At 33.3% G+C, this 25172-nt stretch overlaps 5 protein-coding genes across 5 annotated transcripts; 2 read left to right on the top strand and 3 right to left on the bottom strand.

Annotated features, from left to right (window-relative positions):
* Window positions 1–354: 354 nt before the first annotated feature.
* Window positions 355–1867, bottom strand: LOC116348725 (3-ketodihydrosphingosine reductase). The gene is made up of 4 exons (XM_031779803.1): window positions 1234–1867; window positions 1016–1136; window positions 838–956; window positions 355–774 (listed from the first exon to the last, which is right to left on the bottom strand). The coding sequence occupies exons 1-4, from the start codon at window positions 1777–1779 to the stop codon at window positions 550–552; spliced, it is 1011 nt and encodes a 336-aa protein (XP_031635663.1). The 5' UTR covers window positions 1780–1867; the 3' UTR covers window positions 355–549.
* A 219-nt stretch (window positions 1868–2086) lies between these two features.
* On the bottom strand, window positions 2087–6937 carry LOC116348834 (pneumococcal serine-rich repeat protein). Its single transcript, XM_031779987.1, has 8 exons — window positions 6445–6937; window positions 5741–6332; window positions 4290–5661; window positions 3996–4193; window positions 3720–3920; window positions 2753–3643; window positions 2561–2662; window positions 2087–2421 (listed from the first exon to the last, which is right to left on the bottom strand). The coding sequence occupies exons 1-8, from the start codon at window positions 6534–6536 to the stop codon at window positions 2165–2167; spliced, it is 3705 nt and encodes a 1234-aa protein (XP_031635847.1). The 5' UTR covers window positions 6537–6937; the 3' UTR covers window positions 2087–2164.
* Window positions 6938–7713: 776 nt separating this feature from the next.
* On the top strand, window positions 7714–10304 carry LOC116348793 (zinc finger protein 160). The gene is made up of 9 exons (XM_031779910.1): window positions 7714–8127; window positions 8481–8612; window positions 8689–8955; window positions 9016–9394; window positions 9459–9546; window positions 9664–9675; window positions 9750–9846; window positions 9908–9949; window positions 10037–10304. Exons 1-9 carry the CDS (start codon window positions 7947–7949, stop codon window positions 10153–10155), a joined length of 1317 nt encoding a protein of 438 aa, XP_031635770.1. The 5' UTR covers window positions 7714–7946; the 3' UTR covers window positions 10156–10304.
* A 1976-nt stretch (window positions 10305–12280) lies between these two features.
* On the bottom strand, window positions 12281–15535 carry LOC116348760. The gene is made up of 6 exons (XM_031779869.1): window positions 15396–15535; window positions 13549–14459; window positions 13322–13480; window positions 13085–13228; window positions 12789–13018; window positions 12281–12723 (listed from the first exon to the last, which is right to left on the bottom strand). Exons 1-6 carry the CDS (start codon window positions 15418–15420, stop codon window positions 12456–12458), a joined length of 1737 nt encoding a protein of 578 aa, XP_031635729.1. The 5' UTR covers window positions 15421–15535; the 3' UTR covers window positions 12281–12455.
* A 6104-nt stretch (window positions 15536–21639) lies between these two features.
* On the top strand, window positions 21640–24659 carry LOC116348842 (putative inorganic phosphate cotransporter). Its single transcript, XM_031780001.1, has 13 exons — window positions 21640–21713; window positions 21849–21877; window positions 21956–22054; window positions 22121–22310; window positions 22765–22830; window positions 22899–22943; window positions 23007–23041; window positions 23126–23236; window positions 23300–23467; window positions 23569–23785; window positions 23986–24152; window positions 24228–24299; window positions 24369–24659. Exons 1-13 carry the CDS (start codon window positions 21686–21688, stop codon window positions 24627–24629), a joined length of 1488 nt encoding a protein of 495 aa, XP_031635861.1. The 5' UTR covers window positions 21640–21685; the 3' UTR covers window positions 24630–24659.
* The last annotated feature ends 513 nt before the right edge of the window (window positions 24660–25172 follow it).

Raw genomic sequence — 25172 nt, 5'->3', positions numbered from 1 at the left:
GAGAGAAGAACAGAAATTATTCGTACATATACTACGCTACTGCATTTCTTACTATACGTGAACGCACACATACGCACACGCACACACACGTACACAGAGTATTTTGGTGTTTCGATGTTCGAAAGCCCGCCATCTTTATTCACATTCAGAATATGTGTGTCCGTATGTGTGCACACAGGTGCATGTGTTAGTGCATGTGCTATTACATTTATGGAGTAGTGTTGCTGTTATTTCAATCGCGTCATACTTTTTTTTCCACTGCTCGAAAGCCTATTTGATTCGGAAGGGCCTATGGCAAATATTTAAATGTGTTATATGACATCATACAAACAAAATTAGTCAACTGGAACCCTCTGTTCGTAAAAAACAAATTTCAATTGCATTTTTTATTGAAGATAACGATCAAAATTGTTTGTTCAAAGCCACACACACACACAGCGTGCAATATGTATTATGAAATCGCTTACAATGTTAATTTAAAACGAAGGGAAAAAAGCTGTTAATATTATGTTTTTGTTGCGTTCAGCAAATAGGCACAATGTACCGTGATTATTCATCTTTCTTCGCGGCCGATGTATTTGATGTTTGCTTTTGTGCGCACGTTTTGACCACATTTCGACAATGCCATTGAATTCCGTATGCAACAAATCGAAGTGGCCCCAAAATAATTGATTGCAATACAGTAAACAAAAGTCCACCCCATGGAGACATTCCAGAGCAAACAATTGTTAACAACCAGCTCTCAAATCCACTTATTGATATGAAATTGCCAATCTGAAATAAAAACCAAGTCATTTTTTACTTCATCCATGAACCATGTTCCATGCTTTTTTTTACCAATGAATCGTTTAAAATGACTGTTGCCATATCTTCAGGTTTCGCTAATCCAGCTCCACCTGATATAGTTTTCGTTTCTTCTGGTTTGGTTAGATTTTCGTTCTCGAACCCAGGTGTATCTAAAAAGTTGTTTTCGATTTAAATATATTTCGTCTTTTAATCAAAATTACAATCTTACCAGTATCAGCTGGCAGAGCCAGTGTGATGGATATTTTCGTATTTGATACTTCCATGGCAATTGTCTCCGCCAATCCACGTAATGCAAATTTGGCTACTGCGTATGGTCCCAAACCGTACACCTGAGAGAGAATAAGAAATGAAAAATGGAAATTATTCAACATATAATGGAACATAATGGAAAAAAATCAAAAGAACGAATAGTAATTTTGTACTTACGCCCATCAAAGAGGCTTGAGATCCTGTAATTGTGATAATACCATCGCCTTTTTCCTTCATCTTGGTGAGAATGTATCGGGTCGGATAGTACACGGAAAAGTAGTTGATGTTCATCAAGTAAACAGCATCGTCGGGTGATAATTCATCGACTCGGCCGCAAATGGCACCGCCAGCACAATTAACCAAAAAGTAAATCGGCGCAATTTCCTCTTCCAATGCGCTCAATGCATTTTTGACATTCTCGTAATTGCTTGACAGATCGACCGAGCGACACTGAATCATCTGCTTATCGTTAACTTTATGCACTTGAATCTTTTTCAAAGCGGATTCCAACTTTTCAACATTTCTTGCCACAATTGTTACGTGAGCGCCCAATTGGGCGCACTTTACTGCAATCCAGAATCCAATACCTGACGAACCACCGGTAACAACGACATGTCGATTTTGGATTGGACGCTGTGGTTTTTTACTCACCCACAGATAAATTCCGATGTGAGCTATTGCCAATAAGGCCACAATCAATGCTATTTCAATTGGAAAATCCATTCGGTTATCTGTATGTTCTGTATCGATATGAATAATTTCGGCGAAAAAATAATGCGGAAAGAATACAAGCCTTTGTTTAGTGCTACCAAGCAGTATTGACAGTTGTGTTTTTAATCTGACATTTCATGTTTATCGCTCAACGCCGCTATTTTCAAACAATATTTCTGAGGTTAGGTTTTTTTCGCCCTGTTTCAAATACACAAAAACCAAGTTTAAAAAATTTGCTATTCAGTTCGCTTTTAGGTCCAATTGGATTTCACTGCACAAGAGCAAAATTATTTTTGGCAAAATAGAAAAAAATGTTGCATTCATATTGATGAAATGAAAATATTTATTTATTTCTTAGAAATTATTAGCACAGAAAATTAGAATATGTACAAAAAGTTTATTTCATTCGTCGTGTAGCTGTTCGCATTGGGCGACCTGTTTTTGTTGTACTCGAACCAGGACCGATGCTAAACATGTTGGTGGTAGGTTGTTGTGGTGCTGCATTAAATTGAAAAGCATTTTGAGCTGGTGCCGCACTGGGTGAATTAAATGAGAATGGAGCCACTGATTCGGCCGGTGCTGTTGATGGTCCTCCGAAATTGAATGGTTTTGCTGCTTCGGGTTGGTTTGTTGCGCTAAACGCAAATGATGAACCTACATAAATGATGGGATCGATTTCATTAACGTTTAGTCAAATAAATGAAATGATTCGAGTCGGTAAACATATAGCAAATTTTTGATGTTTCCTTTTTCTGTTCGAATCGCAAAAAAAAAATGAATAATGAAACATTACCAATTCCATTTGTGGCACCGCCAAACTGTGGTGTAGCCGAATTTGATCCAAAAGCTGGTACACTTGGTGTGGTCGTATTTCCAAATTGGAAAGCACCTGTTTCTGTAAATGAATATACAATTAATTTCAATAATAAAAACTCACATTCATGGCATTTTCAAATTGAGATTGTCTTTCAAATGATCAACTTACGAGGTTTGGCGACAGGCGTGGTACTGCCAAATGCGGGCGGTGCGGTTAATGAATTTTCAACTGTTTTACTACCAAAGATTCCGCTTGGTTGACTCGGTGTGTTCGATTGCATTAAATTCATTGAATTACCTTGGCCGAACACAAATGGTGCATTTGCATTGGTGTTCGTATTTGTGGTGCCAAATATGCCAGTGGATGCTGTTGTCGTCGCCGGAGTTTGTTGGCCACCAAATGCGAAAACACCAGAAGGCGTTGCTGCTGCTGCTGCGGTAGTGGAACCAAATGCACTATTCGATTGATTCAAATTGGCTGATGTCGTTTGGGTAGAAAATAAACTATTCGATTGATTCAAATTGGCTGATGTCGTTTGGGTTGAAAATAAATTATTGTTGCTTGTGCCAAATGCTGGTGGTGGTTGAATTTGTGCATTTGTTGACTGTGTATTTCCAAATAAGTTATTATTCGAACCGAATGCTGGCGCTGATGGTGTTTTACCAAATGTGTTCGATTGATTTTGGCTACCGAAAACTGGAGTATTCGTAGTTTGATTGGCCGCACCAAAAACATTCTCTGTTTTGGGTTGTGTTGCTGTGAGATTGCTTGTTCCAAATACCGATGTATTTTGAGCATTACCAAATAAATTTGTTGTTGTTGCCGTTGTTGTGATGGTGCTACCAAATGCAGGCGTGACCGTGGCCGTGGTTTCACCGAATTTCGGACCGGCAGTCGATTTGTTCGCTCCAAAAGTGAATGCACCACTTTGGGTGGTTGCCGTTATTGATGATGTTGGATTTGCCATTCCGAACAATGGAGTACTAACGGATGGCGATCCAAACGAAGGAGTTACCACACTTGTTGTGGTCGTATTTCCGAATTGGAAAGCCCCTGTTTCTGTAAATGAATACAAGATTAATTTCAATGATTAAAAAAACTCAAACTCATGACATGTTTCAATTGATCAACTTACGAGGTTTGGCGGCACTGGCTGCACTGACTGCACCACCAAATGAAAATGGTGGAGATGATGTCTGATTTTGTGCCGGTATAGCGTTTGTCGAAGTAGTCACAGTGTGTGTAGAACCAAATACGGGTGGCGCTGATGTACTGGCCGTTGTTGCGCTAAAAGCAAATGGCGCAATAGAGGCACTTGTGATTGATGTATTCAAATCTAAAAATGAATAAAAAAAATTCGTTCTTTTTGTAATGAAGTTTCTAGTTTTAAATGCTGATTTGATGGACTTACCCGGTTTGCTGGTATTTGAGGTACTTCCGAATGCAAATGGCATCGATGGTGTCTGGTTTAATGTCGAGTTTGTATTGTTGGTGGATGTGTTGTTATTCGGTGTAAATGTGAGTACTGATGGTTTTGATGCCGAACTATCAAGGTTGAATGTCGCCGGTGTAGACGATGTCGTATTTCCAAATTGGAAAGCACCTGTTTCTGTAAACGAATACACGATTAATTTCAATGATAAAAAAAAACTCAAACTCATGACATTTTCAGATTGAGAGATTGTGTTTCAATTGATCAACTTACGAGGTTTGACAGCTGTTACAATGCTTGATTGCGTTGAAGCTGGGGTACTTTCAGTTTTGGCTGGCAACGTATTCGATCCAAATGTCGGTGGAGTGAACGAAGGCAACGTAGTGTTTGTGGTCGATTTGGTTAATCCAAATGAGAATGACGGTGGTGCTGGCTTATTCTCCTCTGTTTTGGCAATTGATAGTGACTCTGTTGCAGTTGGTTTGGCAACCAAAGGTGATGTGAATGCCGTTTGTGTAGCAGAAAAAGAGAAACCCCCAAGCCGCGGAGCCGAATCACTAGCTGACGTAGTTGCGATTGATGTTGCAGCCGTTGTTGGCGGCAAATTGAAAGTTACAGTTGGCTTAATTGCATTTTCCGTACTGACCTTAGGACTATTTTGTATTGTGGTTGTTATAGCTGTGCTTGGAGGTGCAGTTGTAGATGCGGCTGTTGAAAGACTAATCAACGGAGTCGCACTTGATTCAATGGGTTTTGTAACCACCGTTGGAATCTTGGCCTCGAATTTTTGAGGTTCACTTATGCTTGGTTTCGTGACATCCGACGGTACATTCAACAGAGATGTTGTTGTTGCTGTACTGAATGTGACTGAAGTAGTTGTATTCAAATTGGCCGAGGTAGATGAGCTGATCGCTGATTTCGGTTCCTCCTTTTGATTGGATTTTTCAGAATCAATCGACGGTTTTCCAACACTATCCACCTCATCTTTTGATTCATCGCCACGCAAAAAGCTTAACATCATTGCAAGCTTTGATTTTTGATCGCGATTTTTATTGACACTAAAAATGGACGATGCTTTGGCTTTGGGTTTAACAAATGTGATTGAATTCTCGTCGTCATCATCAATCGGTTTTTTCTTTTCGCCTGTCGTTGATGTAGCACTGTACACCTTATTGAACAATGTGAGTTTGTTTGTTTTTGTCGTCGACGATTTTGGATCATAGCCATCGGACATCGATTTTGTAACGGGTTTTATTGGTTCGGATGGATGATGTGGCAAATCACTTTTACTCGTTCCAACAACACCACTTGGTTCTGATTTACTTTTACCAATCGCACAGCTATTCGTCAGCACACTTTCATTCGCATCGTCTCTGTCATAGTTGAATTCTGGACGACGAATTTTGGACGCTGTTACATCCGCATTGAGTGCGCTTCGTTTTGGTGTACTCATCAAAATGCTTGAACTCAATGAGCTTAAGATGTCGTTGTTTTTGTATCGCTTTTGCTGCATTTCAGCCGCCGAACTGGAAAATGACGGTGATGTACGATCTCTAGCTCGCTTCGATGTAATAGCCACTTGTGCATTATTCGATTCATAGTCATTGTCTGCGCGCTGCTTTTTATTGGTATCGCCATCAATTTCCTGAAATATATATTTAAATAAAATCATTTTATCAAATGTTCCATGCCACATGCCATTGAATTAATAAGCTGTTACTCACATCACAATGTATACGTTTTCGTGATATTTCCTTTAATGCTTCTAACGAACTGCGAATTGGTGCACTGTCGTAGTCGTTGTTTGTCGGGACGATCGGTTCATTTTGTGTTGAATTATGTGCTGATGGTGAAACTGTCTTAATTGGTTTTCGAGCTTCAATCGGACCCAATTTTCCAATTTGATACGAATCGCCATAATTTTTTCCCGTACGAAATATGGTCGATCGTGCCGATGCATTCGATGCACTCACAAGATTAATTGGCGGTGCGATATTGATTTTGGACACTGTTGGTACGTTTGCTTGTTTTTTATTCAAGTTTATTTCACTTTTGTCCAAATTAACGATTGGAAAATCGCCTGGTCGACGATAGACTTTATTTGTGATATTTCGACCTTTTGCAACACTTTCATCATGATACTTAACAACACGCGATGCAAAACCATTGCTCTGTGTGTCTAAATAAACTTGTGGATCAAGTTTAGTCAGAGTTGACGAATTGATTGAAGTGGAATTTTTTCTGGTTTGCGGCGTCCCACTTGGACTATTTGGATTGCTATGGAAACCAAATCGGTTGGCCAATGTGTATCGTAATCTAAGATAAAAGAAATGAACACGTTGAATCATTTTGATTGAAAACTAAATGACTAGAACAGAGAAAGCTTACTACAATTAGAAAATCAATCAGTTCACACATCAATGTTTACCTTTTCAATGGGGTTTTTGCTGACTTTTCGATTTTAGTCGATTCAGCGATTGGTATGTCATTTGCACTGGTATTCGATTGATCGAAATTCATTGTTATTGATTAAAAGTACGTTTGCGTTTGAAAATTTAGTTTTATTTTTTACTAAAATAACACTTCTGAAATCTCAATCTTTCTGTTTATGCAGTGCAATTTATTGCAATTTCAAATGACATAACCTCACACAATAATTTAAAAAAAAATCAAATCACATTTACTAATGTTGATTTGTTATCACAGTTTATATTTTATACAGCATCGGTTCAATTGTATTGGAATTTTTTTCAACAATTTTGTCGTACACTTTATTTTGTTAAATTGGTACGGAAAAGACACTTTTTAACAAATAATATTACAATTGTGTAAACGTAGTGAGTATTCTTGATATTTCCGACTCGTTCATACGTCTTTCCCTCTTAAATTTGACACAGCAACAAGCGAATAGAACACATTTCCAAATGCCAGTTACAAACGGTGATGAAATACAATGCTAATGCAAACGTAGTCGAAACGTCACACAACGCGTATTATAACGCAAGCGTTGACAATACTACTCAACCCAAGCAGCACAATTTGTATTTGGGACAAGATACGTTGCTGTCCGGAAATGTTTATTTTTGATTTTCAAAAAATGTTGCAACATATGCGAGTAATTTTTCATATTGGAACTTTATAATACCTTTAAATTGAATCAATTGATAAGAGTTTAAAATTTTATTTACAATAATACTCTTGAAAAATGCGCTCTGTATTCATAACTATCGGATATCCTTTGTATTGAACAAGTGCCGAATATAAAAAACACCCTATGCACACATCTATGTGCACATAAATTACAAATTTTTCCTCTAGACTAATATTTACAGATTGGATAATGTATATATGTGCATTAGCAACCCTCGCTGAATGCAAATGAATTCACCGCTTCCCTTAGTTACCAATACAACGGTTTTGTTGTTTTACGCTTTCGGCGAGTACACGTTTGTGTGTGTGTGTGTGTGTGTGTGTGTGCGTGCGCGCACGACAGCAATTTGAAATTTAAATGTATGAGTGCACACGTACGCGCATTAATGTGAGTGTATGTGTCGCTTCCTATTGAAACATTTTCATTTCTTCCTTATAAACAGAGAAAGAACATTGAAAGCGGAAAATGTATTAGAGTACATAGTGAATCAGTGAATCAACGTAATTCATCTATTCATCTTCCTGAGTTTGCGAATTTTTTTCTTATTAGAAAAACTTTCATTTAATCTTTCTACATAAAAATCAATTGATATTGTGCAATTATTTGATAATTTTTCCTATGTTCACCTTAATTTTATTTATTTCGGATATTTCAACCATTTTGATTCGCGTTTAATTGTATTTCGGTTTGGCAATAAAAGAAAGACGTCCAAGGGCGGCTCAAAAACAGTTTTATTGCACTTGTATTTTTGTTTCTTTATTTTGTTTGATTCATCGTATATGATGAATTTCTCTGCATTTGGTGGTCCATTTTCTGGCATTCATCAATTTGCCGCAAAATTTGGTCATGATACACAAAATGGACCATTTTCATCAGCTTCATCAGGCATGAATTCTCAGGATGTGCATGGCAACCGCTATCACACAACTACAAATCATTTCAATCAAAATTCTACCTCAGGTTAGTTCATTGCATCCTACTAATAATATATTAAAAAAAATAAAAAAATAAAATGCCATGTTCATGAATGAAATGAACGAACATTTCTAAAGAAAAATACAGTGAAAATGAAGAAAATAAATGTGGTGTCGCTTGAAATTACACGCGTCACTGGCGCACAATCATCACTACAATGGTCATGGCGGTTTATCGATTTTTGTTGTTGTTGCTGTCGCCTGTACATACAATAGTAAATGCAACTTCACACTTTGTGTTTGGAAATTGGTTATGTTTACGCGAAAGTCTTTTTTTGTCTTCTTCAAGGATTTTTTTTGATAATTTGTTTATGTAATTTATTAAACGATAATTGTTAGGATCAGCAATGCAATATGGACAAAATCTTTCGAATGCTTACAATCAACCACAAAATGAACACAACAACATGTTTAGCAACGACCACAAGGATAATATTTTGAAAACAAAAATCGAACGGGATCGTGAAGATGGTAATTACCATTGATATTATATAGAAAAAACCAATCGAGTACCATTGAAAAATTATTCAATTAAAAAAAATTTCAGCCATAAATCAACAAATCTTACAAAATGTGAATCAATCGTGGCAAACACTTGCGAATCCATCGAATACCGTTGATTATTCATCGCATTTGTTGTCGGCAACATTGCCTATATCTCTACAACATTTTCTCAAATATTCGGAATCGATAAAAAAGGAGTCGTCCGCTTTAAATAACAGTGTCATCGGCAATGGATCGTCTGGAAATGGCCTAAACAGCAATTTAACAGGCATCAATAACTCGATGAGCTCGGCCAATTTGAATTTAAGTGGTATGGATATAAACGGTTTGAATGTTGGTAATGGTTTCAATTTGAAATCTGATTTCTTAGGAGGATTAAAAAATGGAATGAATCTGGCTCTAAATCAAGTGAATGCAATGCATTCACACCATCACAATCACGGTTTGAATACAACAAATAGCATTACGAATTCAACAAATACATCGTCAACGGCAAATAACAGCATAATAAATCATGCTGCTGAAGTTATTGAAAGTGTTGCAACAACAACAACAACAGCCGCCGTTAGCAATGGCAAAAAGAAGAAGAAGAAAGCACCGAAGGAAAAGAAACCACGACCAAAACCAGGCGAAATTCGAGAGACAAAAGCACTTGATGGTTCCACATTGTATTGCTGTCCAGAATGTCAAATGGCGTATCCAGATCGAAGTCTAATCGAACAACATGTCATTTCGCACGCTGTTGAACGGTAACTTTTTTTTTGAAAATATTTTTAAAAAATTAATTTTTAAACACCATTTTATTGTTATCAGACGTTTCGTGTGCGATATTTGCAACGCAGCTTTGAAACGTAAAGATCATCTTACAAGGCACAAACTTTCACACATTCCCGATCGACCTGTTCGTATTCAATTCATCAAAATTGTTTATCGTTAGTTTATAATTAATTTTGAAATGTATTTTTTCTTTTCCTCTGCATCTTTTCCGATGGATTGTATTTTTTTATGGGACCAACAGCATGTCTGCAATGTAAGCATGAATGGATTTTGAAAGAATTTTTTTGTGTTCAACTGATGCTAAAAACATTTGTTTTTTTTCAATAGATTTGCATGAAATCCTTCAAACGCAAGGAACAGCTCACTCTGCACATTGTCATTCATTCCGGTGAGAAGAAACACGTGTGTCAAGAGTGTGGAAAGGGTAAATTAAATATTCTCTGAAACTCAGAAGAATTGATGATTTAATGAAATTATACTTACAGGCTTCTATCGGAAGGACCACCTCAGGAAGCACACTCGCTCACGTAAATGACATTTTTTTTTATTAACTCTTGCTATTTTTAATATCTCTATGATTGTTTTCAACCAAATTCTTTTTTTCCGCCTTTCAGATATTGCTAGACGAGTCAAATCGGAGGTATCGGCTCAGTCGCAATCAACAAATGCGACTTCAAGTGGTGTATCGACACCATCAGCAAATGGTAGGCAGGCCCAAAATTCGTCTTCCTGATCTTCCTACAAAGACTTCTGGTAAAATCCATAGCGGCCATCGAATGATTTTGTGCTTTCAGATCCCATCGACCCACCTTTATTTATTTATTTTTGTAAATTATCTACTTATAGTCTGTTTTCTTATTGATTCTGTGATTTTGCTTATTTTATTTTTACTTATTTTATTTTAAAATTCAGTTGAACTGATGAAAAGCAATTTATCATTTAAAAATGAACAATAAATTTATCGAATTTTATTATATTTAAACAGTTTTGTTCTAGTCATGTATATTTGATTTTTATTTTTTATGCGGTAGTTTGATACCATTTATTTAATGATGGGTTTTGTGGCCAGAAAATGTTAGCCAGAAGTCTTTAAAATATGAGTTTGTATTCGAAGTTTTTTTCTAAGTAACTCATGGAACGATTCGTTTGAATCCCAACATAAAAATCTTTGACCTAATGATTCCCTTTTGTATGATTTATGTGACTATTTCTAAATGTAGCTTTTTCTTCGGTTTTGTATTTCGTTTTTATACAAATCGTGACAACATAGACATACCAAATAGGCTTTAGAAAACTTTTTATGTGTGACTGCATATAGGTTGTAAAATTTAATGAATAATACGTATTTCGTTCGGCAATAATAACTTGACGTAGATTTTTTGATGAAATTCTCATGTCACAAAACGATGACATTTTTTTTTGATGAAATAATATGAACCCTAGTTTGTTTAAGGACTTTGAAATAAAAAAAAGAAAAGATAAACTTCCAATATTCTTTGAAACTAAAAAAAAATGGAAGTAAAGTTAAATACAAAACATCCATAGCTTACTTAAATTCATAGAAGCGTCATTGAACGCCTTATCCACAATATAAAAGCAACAAATTTTGAAGTGAAAAGAATACCAAACAATAATGAATATGTTTTGTAATTAGAGGGGTAACATATATTTTTATAAATGAAATGATAAAGTAAATCTATACTTTTTTACACAAAAAAAAATGAGAAACAAACAGAATGATGCAAAACAAAAACAAAATAGAATCAGACAAAATACTACTGTAGGTATTCAATGAAAATGCAATTACATTTTAAGCCTATCTAATCTACAATAATTTAAAACTAAATAGTGAAAAGTGGCGATTACAATGATTACAAAAGAGAAATGATTCATCAGATCGAATTGAATTTATATCGCGATTGTTCGAGTTTAAGTAAAGTCATCTTCCGCCTAGACAAAACAAACTACATCTTCTCAAGCAAAAGACTCCTTTTCAGTATACAATTAGACGTAATGAATAAGGTTAAGTAGACATTTAGATTGCATATTATTATAAATTTTGACACGCTGCAATAAATTAAAAGACAAACTCAATCGATGCATTTATAAATGATTATCATCGATTGAACAAAATTATTCGTAGCAGTTTTAGTATTTATATACAATTATTATTCACATGCTATGTATATTTGTGTTCGCTTTAGCGCAAATATTAATGCCAATCTGTTGCCATTGATTTACATTCAATAAGACGGACGGATTGAAAGAATTTTCAATTTTTTTTAGCGCTTATCTAAGATAGGACAAGTAAACCAATCCATTATTCCAATTTCAACAGACTTTGTAGACTTTTGCCGAGATAACATGAACTTTTTTTACAAAAAGAATCCATTCGATTCAATATACAATATTTTATAGAGTTGCCGAATTATAAACGAAAAACACTATTTATTATTACAACACAAAGACACACACAACACACACAAACAAACCATAAGAATGAAGTAAAGTACAAACGAGCATAAATGCTTCAATGATGAATTAATACAACTGATATCGATCGCTAACGAAAAGAGAAACTATTTTTAATTACAAAATTAAAACAGAAAAAAATAGCAACTAGAATAAGAATCTGAATTGTATACAGTGTTTTGTGAACACCAATCGGTTTGATTTCTGGCAAATTGAAATTACTAAAAGATCTATCTAATAAAAAAAAGATGAATGCAATATAATGAGTTTCCTTTCACAATTTTTTCAGTAGACATTTTCTTGACTCATCAATGGACTTCACGAATCAAAGAATGGCCCGTCAAATTATGAAACGTAAAAGTATTGTTAATAAAACGTAATTGTCATATTTTGTCATTTCTTTATTGAAAATGTAAGAAAGATATATGCATCTGTCTTAAAGATATTTAGAAAAATTGTCAATCTCTGCGAAACATTTGTTAAACTATCGTGAGATTGCACGAAAAAGTGCTCCTTATCACAAACTTAAGCTTATAGTCTATATATGGAATTGGAATATGTTCAACTTCTTGGTATTTCTGGTTCATCATTTGCAAATGCTTCAAGTGTTGTGATTTTTCCGGCAATTATAGTGACGTCATCGAGTCGATCACGAATGAAGAAAAAGAATGGTCGATTAATAACTATAGATCGTTGATTCGCTGGTTCTCTTGATCGTAGTGCATTTACTGCAGTCAACGAGTTTTCTGAACTGGACGTTTCGTCAACACTCAAAATAACATGCTGTTGAAGTTCACCAATGCGTAGCTTTTGTGATTTCGATATGCCACTAAAATTAATGAAAAAATAAATTAATTTCGAATGTGACATGATCGAACATTTGAATATACATACCTAAAATTTGCTTTTGATGTGAACATGGATGCCAAACCTTCTTTGGCCAGAACTTTTTCTGCGCCGCCAGTTGTTTGTACTTCGAATTTTGGCAAACCGACATTAATCAATTCCTCTTTCAAACCACTTGAAATTTCGTTTAAACCATTTGCATTGAATTCACTTATGAATTTCTCCAATCCACCTGGACCTTCTTGAGGCATAACCACCAGCATTGAATAGCGAATGTTCTGAAATTGAAACGAAATTTAATTGATACAAAATCAATTCGAACATTATTTCAAATGTGATTTTACATCATATGGAAGTTCAATGGCTTCACAATTATATTTGGAAATTTTGCCGGTTCGGAAGTAACCGCGACCTTTCATCATCTTGATTTGAATTTTTTCACCATCTACTGCATAGAATATATTCTCAATTTCAGCGTCACGTAAATGCTGCAAAAAAATGTGTTTTCGTGTTAAAAAAAAATTGTGTTAAATTTTCAGTATTTTAAGAGACTTTCAATAAAATGGAGAATTTCAAATAACCTGGAATGGAATGGCCCAGCTACCATGATAATATAAACCATTGAACAATAACATTTTCGGTTCGAATTGATATGCATCGCCTTCTTTATAGTCTTCTTTTTCTCCTACAATTGAATTTCCGCTTATGATTGAAGCGCCTTCGCCATATTTTCCTGCAAACTTTGAATGAAACGAATTCGTTAAAATTACTGTTTCGAAAATTTGAAAGAAAATTCAAAATCACTCACAGCTTTGCCCGAGCGACTTTCTTCAGCCTGCATTATTTCCATTTCTTCATATTGTTTAGTTGGCAACGATGATTTTTCTGTTCCAATAGTTTCATGATGTTCTTTCAACGATTCAGACGCTTTTGATTCTCCCAAATTTTTACTTTGTTGCTTTTTAGCCTGTTCCACTTTTTCCGGTCGATTTTTTTCTTGTTGCTCTTTTTCAAATTTTGCCTTCTCTTGTTGTAGTTTATTTCTTATAGCTGGTGCCTCAACATATTGACGATCTTCAACAACTTCATCGAATTTCGAAGCATCTTTTTGATTATCGATCCTTGTCTCGTCAACCGGACTCTCCATCTTATACGAATCAAATTGAAGAATATCCTTGCTATTTGTCGGTTTGCCTTCTGGTTTGACTTGTACAATTGTTGACTTAACCTCTTCGACTGATTTTGCAATTGGCGGAGTTGGTTGTTCATCCATTTGTTGTTCATCGATTGGCTCCACATCACGTACAGTTACATAGAATTCCTTTGTTATTGTTTCTTTGAATGATTCATCAGCCGTATTATTTTTGTAGATATAGAACCAAGTACGAAACTGTGGAGCAACATCAGGATCTAATCCTTGAAGATGCGATAAAACTGATCGATAAGCACTTCGAACCAGTGCACGGTCATTCGGATGCTTTAGCATTGTTCTGATATCGTAGCTTGTGTCATCGTGTGCACCTTCTTCCAGAATGGTCAATATGGTGGCATAACCGAATGGTGAAAAAACGCTGTTTTTATGATTTTCGATGCCACCTTTCAGCAATTTTGAAGTGATGATATTCGTAGCCTGACCAACGATCTCTTGATTATTAATATCGCGAGAATCACGTGGCGGTGAACCATTGCAAGTACACGACAATAGTACAATGAATGTACCTACATTGAATTATATAAACATATTTGAAAATTACTCTTTTTAAGAGAATGAAGAAGTATTATATATAGAAATGTTTGAATCGTTGATGAAAAACATAGAAAGTTTACCGAAGAGTATAGTTTTTGGTAATTTTTACTTATTTTTAATTCACGGCAGCAGAAATATACACTCTTTTTCAACTCACTGGCAATGCTTTTAAAGTATGGCTTATCGTATATTAAAGCAGCGAATATTGCGGTCACTGAGAGATGATTTGACTATTTTCAGAACGAACTTCACATTCTTTTTTTTGCATTTGATTTGAAATTTACATAATTTCGAGTTTGATAGGGTTTACGCTATTCGTTGTATTTTACTATGACATTGGCTATTAATTGTTCACCGAACCTTTTCTACACAACGCGATGTCTTCATTTTTGTGTATTCGTTCTTTCCATGTTTGGAGTCGCGCATTAAAATATTCATTTATATAACGGCATTCGATTTTCGATATCGAATCAGAATGAAAGAAGAATGAAAAAGAAAAGCAAAACTGTTATTCTTGTTTACATTAATGCTACAGAATGACACCGGTTCTGAAACTGGTCGTACGTGTATATTTTTAAAATATGCTAATATTGCCTTTTCATCATCAGCAATCTTATCAGTTTCAATACAAATTGATTTTTATTTTCAAGACAAAAACTATACTCTTTCATACAATGTATACGGTTAAAATATTTGCAAAAAAAATTCAGTATTTGAAATATTTTGAGTTCATCTAAAAACGAGAGAGATTATAAACGATTGACCCAAATCTATGGTTTTAAATCTGATGAAAAGTAACGAAATCACTAGAAAAGATATTGTATATGCAAATCGATCGTTTGAAATAAAATCAAATTTTAAATTAAATAATTTTCACATTTTTGCAGTTTAAAATCAATTATACTCACTTAGGACAATTGAATCAAAACTCATGCTGCTGAATGGTCCGTTATTTGAGATAAATAAATACGATATATGTTCACTAAATTCAAAATTAACAAAATTGATTATGAACTCTATTTCACAGCATTCCACAATGGAATGATCTCTCTTTGCTGCATGCACAGTCTCTTATAAGTTTATCGTTGAGAATTTCTCACAAATACATGCGAGTTTAAAACTAGTTTAGAATTTTCCACTGTAACGCATCGATATCAACAAGCTGATGCCAACCGGCCAGTTCTGTAATTGATGATTTTGTTTTACCTCTTCGCTTTTTTATCGAAATTACTTTAGTCTATTGGAACATGTACATGAAACCTATAACGTTATAAGTAGAATAATAAAAGATCTATTTACAAGGTAATCCCATTTACTTAGACATTTTATTCGCGCATAAAACCGAATTAAATTCACATTCATTTGTACGAGTATCACTTCTGATCATATGGACTAAATAAAAGTAAATCAATAAATTCTTACTACAAAATGCAATTGATAACAAAAATTGAATGAGTTAAGACTAAATGAATGCGAGTAGCTTGATTTGTGTACATGTTCAAGACTAAAAGCTATTAAGTCCTATATTTTAGAGAATTGTCTAGAGACAAAAAACAAAATGATTCAAGTTCATTTTCTTATGTAGAAAAACAATTATTGGCCAAAATGAATAGCTTATGAAGATCATGCAGATAGTACAGAAACACAAAACAGAAGAGTTTATTGGTACTCGATTTCTTTTATTTTTCATAAACAATTGGACGCAATACGCAAGTGAGGTGATCCACAATTTCAAGTTGAATTGGTACATAATTACGTTCTAATTCACACAAAACTTTCCTAAAAGTTATTTTCTCGGTCACTTGATTAAAAATTACTATAAAGAATAGCGAGTTTATTCGAAACCTGTCCAAACGATTTATGTTTTGCGTTCACTAATTGATTTCATTTTCAAAAAATTTCGCCATTTTGCCATGCAATCCATGTAAATGCTCAAGATTTTCGGCAAAATATACTAAATTTAATTGAGTGAAATAGCCTTGACTCCATGTGTTGTATACGATCATGATATTTTAAGGAAGTTCTTCGAAAGGAGTTGAAGAGAATGTGATATGCGTATTGATATTTGCCAATAGTGTGTTTATGTGTTGTTGATTGGTTAAAGCCCCTTCAATGTCTTGTTCTTTTAGTAACGGGTTCAGCGGAGTGCTGATATTAATTTCAGCTAATGAATTCAAACAAAGGCATCCCAATCAATAGGGCTGTTTTCTAAATAAGGATGTAAACGTCTTGCGTCATTTGTTGTAAATGCAGCTTTGTCAGCAAATGTTTCAACTAGTGTCCCATAGGTTCCCATCTGTGCATTGCCCTGTTGTTGAAAGAAAATTAAAACATTAATTTTAAAGCATATAGAAATCCAAGTTAAAGTAAATGAGTAATATTATGAAAGTATTAACAATAGCTTGCCCAAAACTAATAGGAAAGGGAGATCACCTTTATTCGATCCAATGGAAATGAAGACATGATCTGACTAATTTCCAAAACAATTTTTTGAATATTTTTTTTCAACTCAAATAACGATAAATGAGTTCGGGACAGAACAAAACAATGTCTTTCCATTACTTTAACTCATAAGTTTTTGATTCATCAACTAATGTAATGAAATTATGCTCTTCTCTCCTTCACTTCAATGTTTGAATGAATTTCGAGCGAAAAGCCATTTTGTTTTTAGAGTTTTATATTTTGTATAATAGTTATTATATTTTAAATAATTCTTACGTCGCCGCAGAGTAGAATCGACAAAAATGAAAAAAAAAAAATTTGCTTCATTGTTTCAGTTGTTGTTTAACGGCTTCGTATACTAATGTGGCTTAAGTGTGATGGGCCTGTAGTATTTATACATTACGATTCAAACAAAAAATCAAACAAGAATCTTGTTTAGTGTTTATATCGCAAATTTCAAAACTAATACGTAAATGTATGTAACAAATGTTTTGAAATATTTTTGAATTAAACTACAAAATTATCTATTCATGGAAATTAAAGCTCTTACACATCTGGTAAATTGATATTTGGTTTTTACCTTTAATGAATTTGGAAAAAATCAAATAATTGAAAACTGTAATGACGATGCCATTTTCAGCATTTGGTTTTCACGCGTTTAAATTGTGAAATGATAATATTTTCGATAGAACGGGATCATTGCGCACATTATAAGAAGCGCCGAAATGCATGCTATTTTCTTTTTCTTTTCTTTGGTCAAAGAGAATTCAATTTTTTGAGGACTATTGTACTTTGAAAATGTGTTTATTGTTCTTTGATCGCATAATATGAAAGAATACAAAATAAAGTGAATATACATCAGAATTGAATTTTCTAGCATTAGAGATCCATATCAATTTACCATTACTATGAATATTAATATGAATGGTTGAAGATTTTATCTCTATAGATTTAATAATAATTTGTAGCCAATTAAAATGAGATATACGTATTATTAAATAATTAATAAATATTGATCCGATCATTATATCCAATCAAAACCTGTATTTATACGAAACATTTAACTCAGTCTTGTCGTTCAATCATCATATACATCACGTTGAAGCGGGAGAAAATAGTCAAAGTTGAAATGCAGTCTCAAGTAAAATCGAATTCGTCATCATTTTTGTACAAATCTCTTCGAAAATTGTACGTGTACGCACAAATTATGGGTGGTGCTTCATTTTCCTATTCACCAGAAGACGGTGTGCGAATGACTTTATTCCACTTTATATACTTTTTTGTTTCATCATTATTTTTGGCATTTGGCATTGCATTAACCGCTATAAATTGCACAACGAAATTAACAATCGATGCCAAAGGATACCAAGCAATATTGTTTCAAGTGGGCAGAGGATTTCTAAGCTATGCACCGTTGGCAGCTTGGATTATTGTATTAATTCTACTTTTGAATAGAAATAAAGTCGCCAAATTGATGGAGGAAATTATGGCATTAAATAGAGAGGTAAACCATTGCTTTGAAGTTAAGCCAGTTTAAAGAAAGTTTCCTTTCTTCCAGATGCAAGAAATGGACATAATATTTGAGCACAAAAACTATATGCGTCAATATGAAATTGCATTTTGTGTAATCTGCATTTCGGCTGTGTTGTCCAGCTCCATATTTTACTTCTACATAAATGTCCATGTTGATGGAATATTCATTGAAAAATTTTCCATTTGCATGTCAATATTTTACACTTGTGCATGTCATTTGTTCTTCAGTGCAGTTGTTACAATATTCTACGTTTCGATTCAGATAAAATTTTCGCTACTAAATGAGTTTTTTAGGTAAACTTAAAAGAACGAATGAAAAATTCAATGTTTAATCTCTTCTTTTTTTTCTTTTCGTTTAGATCTATTTTCGTAGCACCAGCACCAAATATTGTTTCACCACAGATTCGTCGATCATCGACCGATTTACATCAAATGCTATCCAAATTAGCAAAAATGCACGATAGATTATGTCAAATATTTTTTAAAATCAATCGTTATTCGGCAATTATAGTATTTTTAAATCAAACATCAAATTGATGTTCGAAATTTAATCGTTAATTCATTTTTCAGCTAATTTTCATGCCGCTGGTTATTATTTTTCTAACAGTATACACGCTGGAAACACTTTTTGTCGGCCTAATCGAGCAAAACTTTCAAATACAAATGCTGGCTGTCTGCTTTATATATTTCACATTTCATATGTATATTGTAGCACTTTTGAAAGTTGACGCGATTGTAAGAACTGGATCAAAGGCTAGGCACACCGGAATACATGTTCACGAGGCACTTGTCAATACAAATGATCTAGATTTGATGACAAAAGTACGTCGATTTGATAAAATAAGAACAAAACAATACAATTGTTTTCATCTTATTTTTCAGTTGGAACTATTTTCTATGCAAATTTTACACTCTAGCCCCAAGTGTGATTTAAGCATAATCGATTTTGACTGGGAACTTGTATTTTCTGTAATTATATTGAATATCTTTATATGTTATCTTTTTAAATTTTAACTTTTTTTTAAACAGATGATTTCAGCCGCTTTTTCGTATTCTGTCATCTTGATTCAATATCAATTTTTCCTATCTGCGGCAAATAAATGAGGAAACTCGAAAGATTATAGCAGATTTCTATTGGTTATTAGTGATTTATTAAATGAATCCAAAAGCATTGTTTTTCTATCTCAATGCTCTTGCATATGGTTAGAATATAGGGAAAAAATCATGCAAAAAGAAATTCAAAACCAGCAAATAATATTTGCAATGATTAATAAGTACGATTTTTTAATTATCATTTTTCTTTGAAGAAGACAACAAATCAAATTGCAAATGAGCTACACCAAAATATATTTTCAAGAAGGTGTCAGGAATGCAATAAATGGCGAAGAGGAAGAAATTGAAAAAAATCATCGAAAATATTTTCTTCTGTTGTCTTAATGGAAATTTGATTATTCGAATTAAACTATAGAATACACAAAATATGGACGCTGCACCAATCATTCAATATAATAAACAAAAATAAAATAAGTTGTATCGTGTTAAATTATTAAATTTACCATTTTTAAGACGATCTAATGGCATACAAACACATGTTCAAACAAATACAAACTTTCCTCAAGTAGCTTTTGGGTGACAATGCTGTTTTTTTTGCGAAGTATATGAGTCAACTTCAAATAAAGTCAAAAATTGAGACTTAGTCATTCTATCTAAGCTATCTGATAACGTATTTTCACCAAAATGGTCACATCTGCGTCATCGCGATTAAGACATTTTTACGCTATCACATACGTCTTTTTCCGTTATCACGATTAAAATAATCGATTTCGATTAAAAACTGTTGTGGAGATTAGAAAAATGGCGAATCATACCTCTCGAAAAAAGATAGGTATTATTAGCAAAAATTTGCGTAATCTTATTAGGCGAATAAAATGTCTGACAACCATATTACACGACTGAAGTTCTGAAAATTCAAGAAAGTCCTGTTAAACAGGCTTAGACTTGCCCCGTGTCCATGTATATTTTGCATAGTTGAGAATCGCTATACAAAACTTTAAAGGAAGTAAAAAACAGCATATTTTTCCATCTCGTATTACATTAGCACAATTCTATATGATCAATTCCAGACTCAAATGTAAAGCGTCATCATCAAAAAGGACAAAACGGAAATTGATTCGTATCATTGAAATACGATAACTTGAATCCGTGCGTGTTTTATCCATCATTTATTTTATATGCATATGAATCATTCTATCTAGTATAAAATCATTTAAACGATACTATACCTGTGTGAATATTACTAGGAATATTAAGAAAATTTGTTTGAAAATTGAAGAATACCGTTTTGAAACTAAGAGACACTATTATCGAATTGCATGATCTAATCTGTAATTTTTTATATTGTTCGTAAATTGGCTTATCTGTCATAATACCAAGCATAATAGTATAAAGTACTTTGTAATATGTATTGCTCATATTAATTTAAGTCACTTACGACTAGACTCCTCAAATTCTTTGATAAATTGTTGTTGTATTATAACAATATTATATTTTGCCAAAATGAAAGAAAAATCTTAGAAACTTGACAAACATTGCATATCAGAATATATCTTTATATAGATATATGTATAGGTGCATATCAATACAGATATTTGCACATGTGCACTATGCCAGTTTTTCAGTTGCGTTAAATAATAATTTAATCAGATTTCGATAACAAGTGAGCCTATTTCACTTTGTTTCTTGAAACATTTATATTTCACTTTCTTTCGCACATATGTTTTTTGTCTCGGAATCTCAAGCACAACTAGTTAGTTTTACTCTCTTTTTTTTAAAAGCAACAATTCATTCAAAGAAAGTCCCATAATTCATATTTTTTTTCTTATTTTGAGAATATTTCAAACAAAATTTTATTGATTTTAAATGATTTGTATAGAATCTGTAATGAAAACCCGATTTGAAAAAAACCCAGTAGTAGTCTATCTAATGATAATTCTTTTGAAGAATGCGATTAAGAAACAGCTGTGACAGCTTAACTTGATTAAACTAATTTTTAAAAAGTAGATATCAATATATATATTGTCAGATTCAGTAGTAAATTATGTCATGGCTATCAAATGATAAGGATTTGATTCGATAAGATAATAATGAAATATGGTTCATCTTCGATCGGTTTCGAATATAAATTTCATTAAATCTAAATCAGTTCGAATATTAAGCCATCAAAATGAAGAAGACTTACAATAATCCGCTGTGTAAGATATATTTAATTTTTCAACATTTATTTTCATTTTGTGTTTGAATGAATTTGATACTGAATATGTACGAGAAATGTGTATTAAATTTGATTTGTGTTTTTTTCATGACTGAATGAATGCTAATATTTGTAGGCACGATCCTTCCCCAACGCGTTGTTATGGTATATATACATTTCTATTATAAAAAAAAAAATAATTAAAAAGAAAAGTTTGAAAATCTTTTTTTTTATTTTCACTAGGGGATCATGGGATTCCTTGCAATTGCAGTCTCCTATACAATTCGACAGTCTCTTTCAGTTACAATTACTGAAATGGTGCCCAAAAAAACGGACGCAAGAGTAATGTTGATTTAATTTGTTTGTTGAGCACATAAACATTTTTTTTGCGATTTTTGTTGCAATTAGATTGGCGAGACATATAGTTGGTCGGAAACGGAGCAGGGATGGGTTTTGTCCTCTTTTTATATTGGCTACGTTATTTCGCATGTTCCTGGCGGTTTGGTTGCTGAAAAGTTTGGAGCCAAATGGACAATTGGTTGTGGAGTATTATTAATGGGTGTTTTGAATGCATTAACCCCAATAGCTGTGAGATATGGTAAGTTCAAAGCTAGGGGACGGAAACCATTAGCAAAAGGAAAATTAGAAAAAAACTAGCAAAAATAGAAAAATTAGCAAAAATTATTTGATCCGCCATTTTGATATTGTGCCATGATTTGGTGACTGAATCAATTTTACAAGTCGACTATTGAAAGAAACAAGTACTTTATGCACGAATTTGTGTTAAAAAAAGAATAATTAAACTAATTTTCACTATTATAAGTGTATAATTATTCAAAACACATAGAAATCATAAATAATCATTTGATTGTCATTTGACAGAACAAAAAACTAGAAAACTAGCAATTTCAAAAAGGAATATTAGCATTATTATTCAAGCAATAAACTAGTAAATTAGCTATAAACTAGAAAAACTAGCATTGGTTTCTCTCCCCTAGGTTCAAAGTAATTTCTTCATTGAATTTTGAAAAATAATTCAAGAATGTCTTTAGGTAATATTATGGTTGTAATAGTTTTGCGAATTATTATGGGCCTAGGAGGTGGAACCACGTATCCTGGTAAATTTCACTTTTTTGATTAGTTAAACTCATGTTTGAGTTCATTTGAATAATTTATTTAACATTAGCTCTCAGTGTTATGTTGGCGGCGTGGGTTCCGGAGAAAGAGAGAGGTTCGATATTGATTACTCTAGTTTTGGGAGAGATTTTCAATTTCCTTTTTTTTTCAAATTTAGGAAAACTTGGATCAATTGTGTTCGGAGGTGGTCAGGTGAGTTCCAGTGTTACCCCAATATGGAGAATACAAAATGTTCATGATATTTTTATTTTATTATGAATGTCGTTTATGCAATAGATTGGAAGTCTTGTATCATTTGCTTTATCTAGCGTGATATTGGGCAAATATCATTGGCAGTACAACTTTTATTGCTGGTCTATTATTTCTGTAATTTGGTTTATTCTATTCGTAAGTGTCTATATTAACTGTGAAGCTTACATTTTTAGCGTTAAAAATCGATTTTTTTCACAGACGATAACTTGCTACAGTGATCCTGCATCGCATCCATTCATCACCCAAAAAGAGCTTAACTATTTAAATGCTGAATTGGGGCAAACAAAGCGAAACGATAAATTACCACCAACTCCATGGTCCTCGATTCTCACAAATATTCCAGTAATGGCGATGGTATTTGCGCAGGTAAATTAAAAACAAAAAAACATTTGCTTGACTTTGTTGTCGGCATACAAATCATGAGTGGCGCCATTGACGTTAAAAAAATATTATCGTAAATGATTTAGATGGGCCATGACTGGATCTTGTATGTTATTTCCTCTGATTTGCCAAAATATTTGAAGGAAGTATTACATGTACCTACGGAAGAAGTTGGATTCTATACATCGTTGCCATTCTTGGGAATGTGGCTATTTTCAATTTTTTCCGGATATGTATCCGATTTTCTAATCGTTCGACGTATTCTTACGATTACACAAGCGCGTAAATTTTTCACATTTTTGGGTGAGCTTTATCAGATAACTTGAATGTTTGACAATTATTATCGTCTCTCGTTTCAATTTATGATTATCGATTAATCGTAATATATACCATTGAAATTGATTGTAATTTATGATTATGTAGTTTGACATAATTTATTTGTTTGATGGATTGCACAATAACACATCATATCATATTTTGTCGATCTTTTTTTGTTGGGATAGGTGCCGTTCCACCGGCTTTTTTCATTATGGCTGCCTCATATGCCGAAAAAAATTTATTCGTTGTTGTAACTATGTTCGTATGTGCCATGAGTTTTTTGGGTAATTTTTATCCAGGCCTTAAAATAAATTCATTGGATTTAAGCCCCAATTATTCCGGATCCCTAATGGTAACTTAAAAATATTTCTTTTTTCTTGTAAATTCATTCTAAATAATGGACAATAATTGTGAATCTATTATACAGGCACTAACAAATGGTATCGGAGGAATTTCTGGTGTAGTGGTACCCCCATTTATTGGCTATATTGTAGATGATGTAAGTATACAAATTTCGTTATTCACTTTGATTGAGCGAATATTTATATGATATGTCCACTCCATACAGAAAACAAACTCAGCAATTTTGCAATGGCGTAAGGTCTTCTGGATTACATTTGGTTTTTCTATTGTCAGAACTGTTGTCTTTTTATTGTGGGGAAGTGGTGTAGTGCAGCAATTTAACAATCCAGTTAAACAATTATCGGTTGAATCGGGCATTTCCAGACAACCCGATACGCCAACAAATCGATATGAAATGAGCAGTGATTTAAGTGATCAAACAATTGATAAAAATGTTGTAGTTTTTAATGAACAAAATAAAACATAATCATTAACTGATGATCCATTGAACTAAAAACTATTTTCCAATAATTGCCAAGATGTGAGACTTTTCGAAAATCGGTAAAAGTAAAAAAATGCTAGAATTTCAAAAGTCTAGGTCACATTAACTCAATGCAGTCGCAAAAAATGTCCAGCACACAAAAAATAAACCTGACAAATCATTTTAGGATTCCTATTAAAATATTAATTTGTAAGGTTTCCTTATAATATGGCAACATTTTATTAGGAAACCTTTAAATAATAAAACATGTTTTGTTTCAACACAGTGAGGTTGGCTTTGACGTTTAAGCGCGCCAATTTATTAGGATTCCTGTTAAAATATTGCGATTTTATAAGGAAACCTAACAAATTCATTTTTTAATAGGAATCCTAAAATAATTTGTGGGGTTTATCTCTTGTGTGAGTCCAGGAGTCCCAAAGTTTTCTAATTGATATCTACCTACTTGGGTAAGCCTATATTTTTTATCTAAACAGTGTTTACATTTACAAAAAATAGAAGATCATAATTTACATAGTGTTGAACAAAGAA

Source organism: Contarinia nasturtii, unplaced genomic scaffold, assembly GCF_009176525.2.
Source record: "Contarinia nasturtii isolate CC-2019 unplaced genomic scaffold, AAFC_CNas_1.1 Cnas_scaffold_2678, whole genome shotgun sequence".
Lineage (NCBI taxonomy): Eukaryota > Metazoa > Arthropoda > Insecta > Diptera > Cecidomyiidae > Contarinia > Contarinia nasturtii.
Note: the sequence above shows the minus strand (reverse complement) of the source record. Positions and strands in the feature narration are given on the sequence as shown.

Excerpts from the sequence above, each read along its gene's own strand:
- LOC116348793 (XM_031779910.1), top strand. The coding sequence starts at position 7,947 with ATGATGAATTTCTCTGCATTTGGTGGTCCATTTTCTGGCATTCATCAA. Across the intron at positions 8,613-8,688 it reads CGAACGGGATCGTGAAGATG|CCATAAATCAACAAATCTTA; the intron begins GTAATTACCATT and ends AAAAAATTTCAG. Across the intron at positions 8,956-9,015 it reads GGCCAATTTGAATTTAAGTG|GAGGATTAAAAAATGGAATG; the intron begins GTATGGATATAA and ends CTGATTTCTTAG.
- LOC116348725 (XM_031779803.1), bottom strand. The coding sequence starts at position 1,779 with ATGGATTTTCCAATTGAAATAGCATTGATTGTGGCCTTATTGGCAATA. Across the intron at positions 1,137-1,233 it reads CTCAAGCCTCTTTGATGGGC|GTGTACGGTTTGGGACCATA; the intron begins GTAAGTACAAAA and ends ATTCTCTCTCAG. Across the intron at positions 775-837 it reads TCATTTTAAACGATTCATTG|ATTGGCAATTTCATATCAAT; the intron begins GTAAAAAAAAGC and ends TTTTTATTTCAG.
- LOC116348834 (XM_031779987.1), bottom strand. The coding sequence starts at position 6,536 with ATGAATTTCGATCAATCGAATACCAGTGCAAATGACATACCAATCGCT. Across the intron at positions 4,194-4,289 it reads TGTAACAGCTGTCAAACCTC|AAACAGGTGCTTTCCAATTT; the intron begins GTAAGTTGATCA and ends ATTCGTTTACAG. Across the intron at positions 3,921-3,995 it reads CTCAAATACCAGCAAACCGG|ATTTGAATACATCAATCACA; the intron begins GTAAGTCCATCA and ends ATTCATTTTTAG.
- LOC116348760 (XM_031779869.1), bottom strand. The coding sequence starts at position 15,420 with ATGAGTTTTGATTCAATTGTCCTAA. Across the intron at positions 14,460-15,395 it reads TTTTGATTCAATTGTCCTAA|GTACATTCATTGTACTATTG; the intron begins GTGAGTATAATT and ends AATTCAATGTAG. Across the intron at positions 13,019-13,084 it reads CCATTGAACTTCCATATGAT|AACATTCGCTATTCAATGCT; the intron begins GTAAAATCACAT and ends TTTCAATTTCAG.
- LOC116348842 (XM_031780001.1), top strand. The coding sequence starts at position 21,686 with ATGAAGAAGACTTACAATAATCCGCTGT. Across the intron at positions 22,944-23,006 it reads GGTTCCGGAGAAAGAGAGAG|GAAAACTTGGATCAATTGTG; the intron begins GTTCGATATTGA and ends TTTCAAATTTAG. Across the intron at positions 23,786-23,985 it reads TAAATTTTTCACATTTTTGG|GTGCCGTTCCACCGGCTTTT; the intron begins GTGAGCTTTATC and ends TTGTTGGGATAG.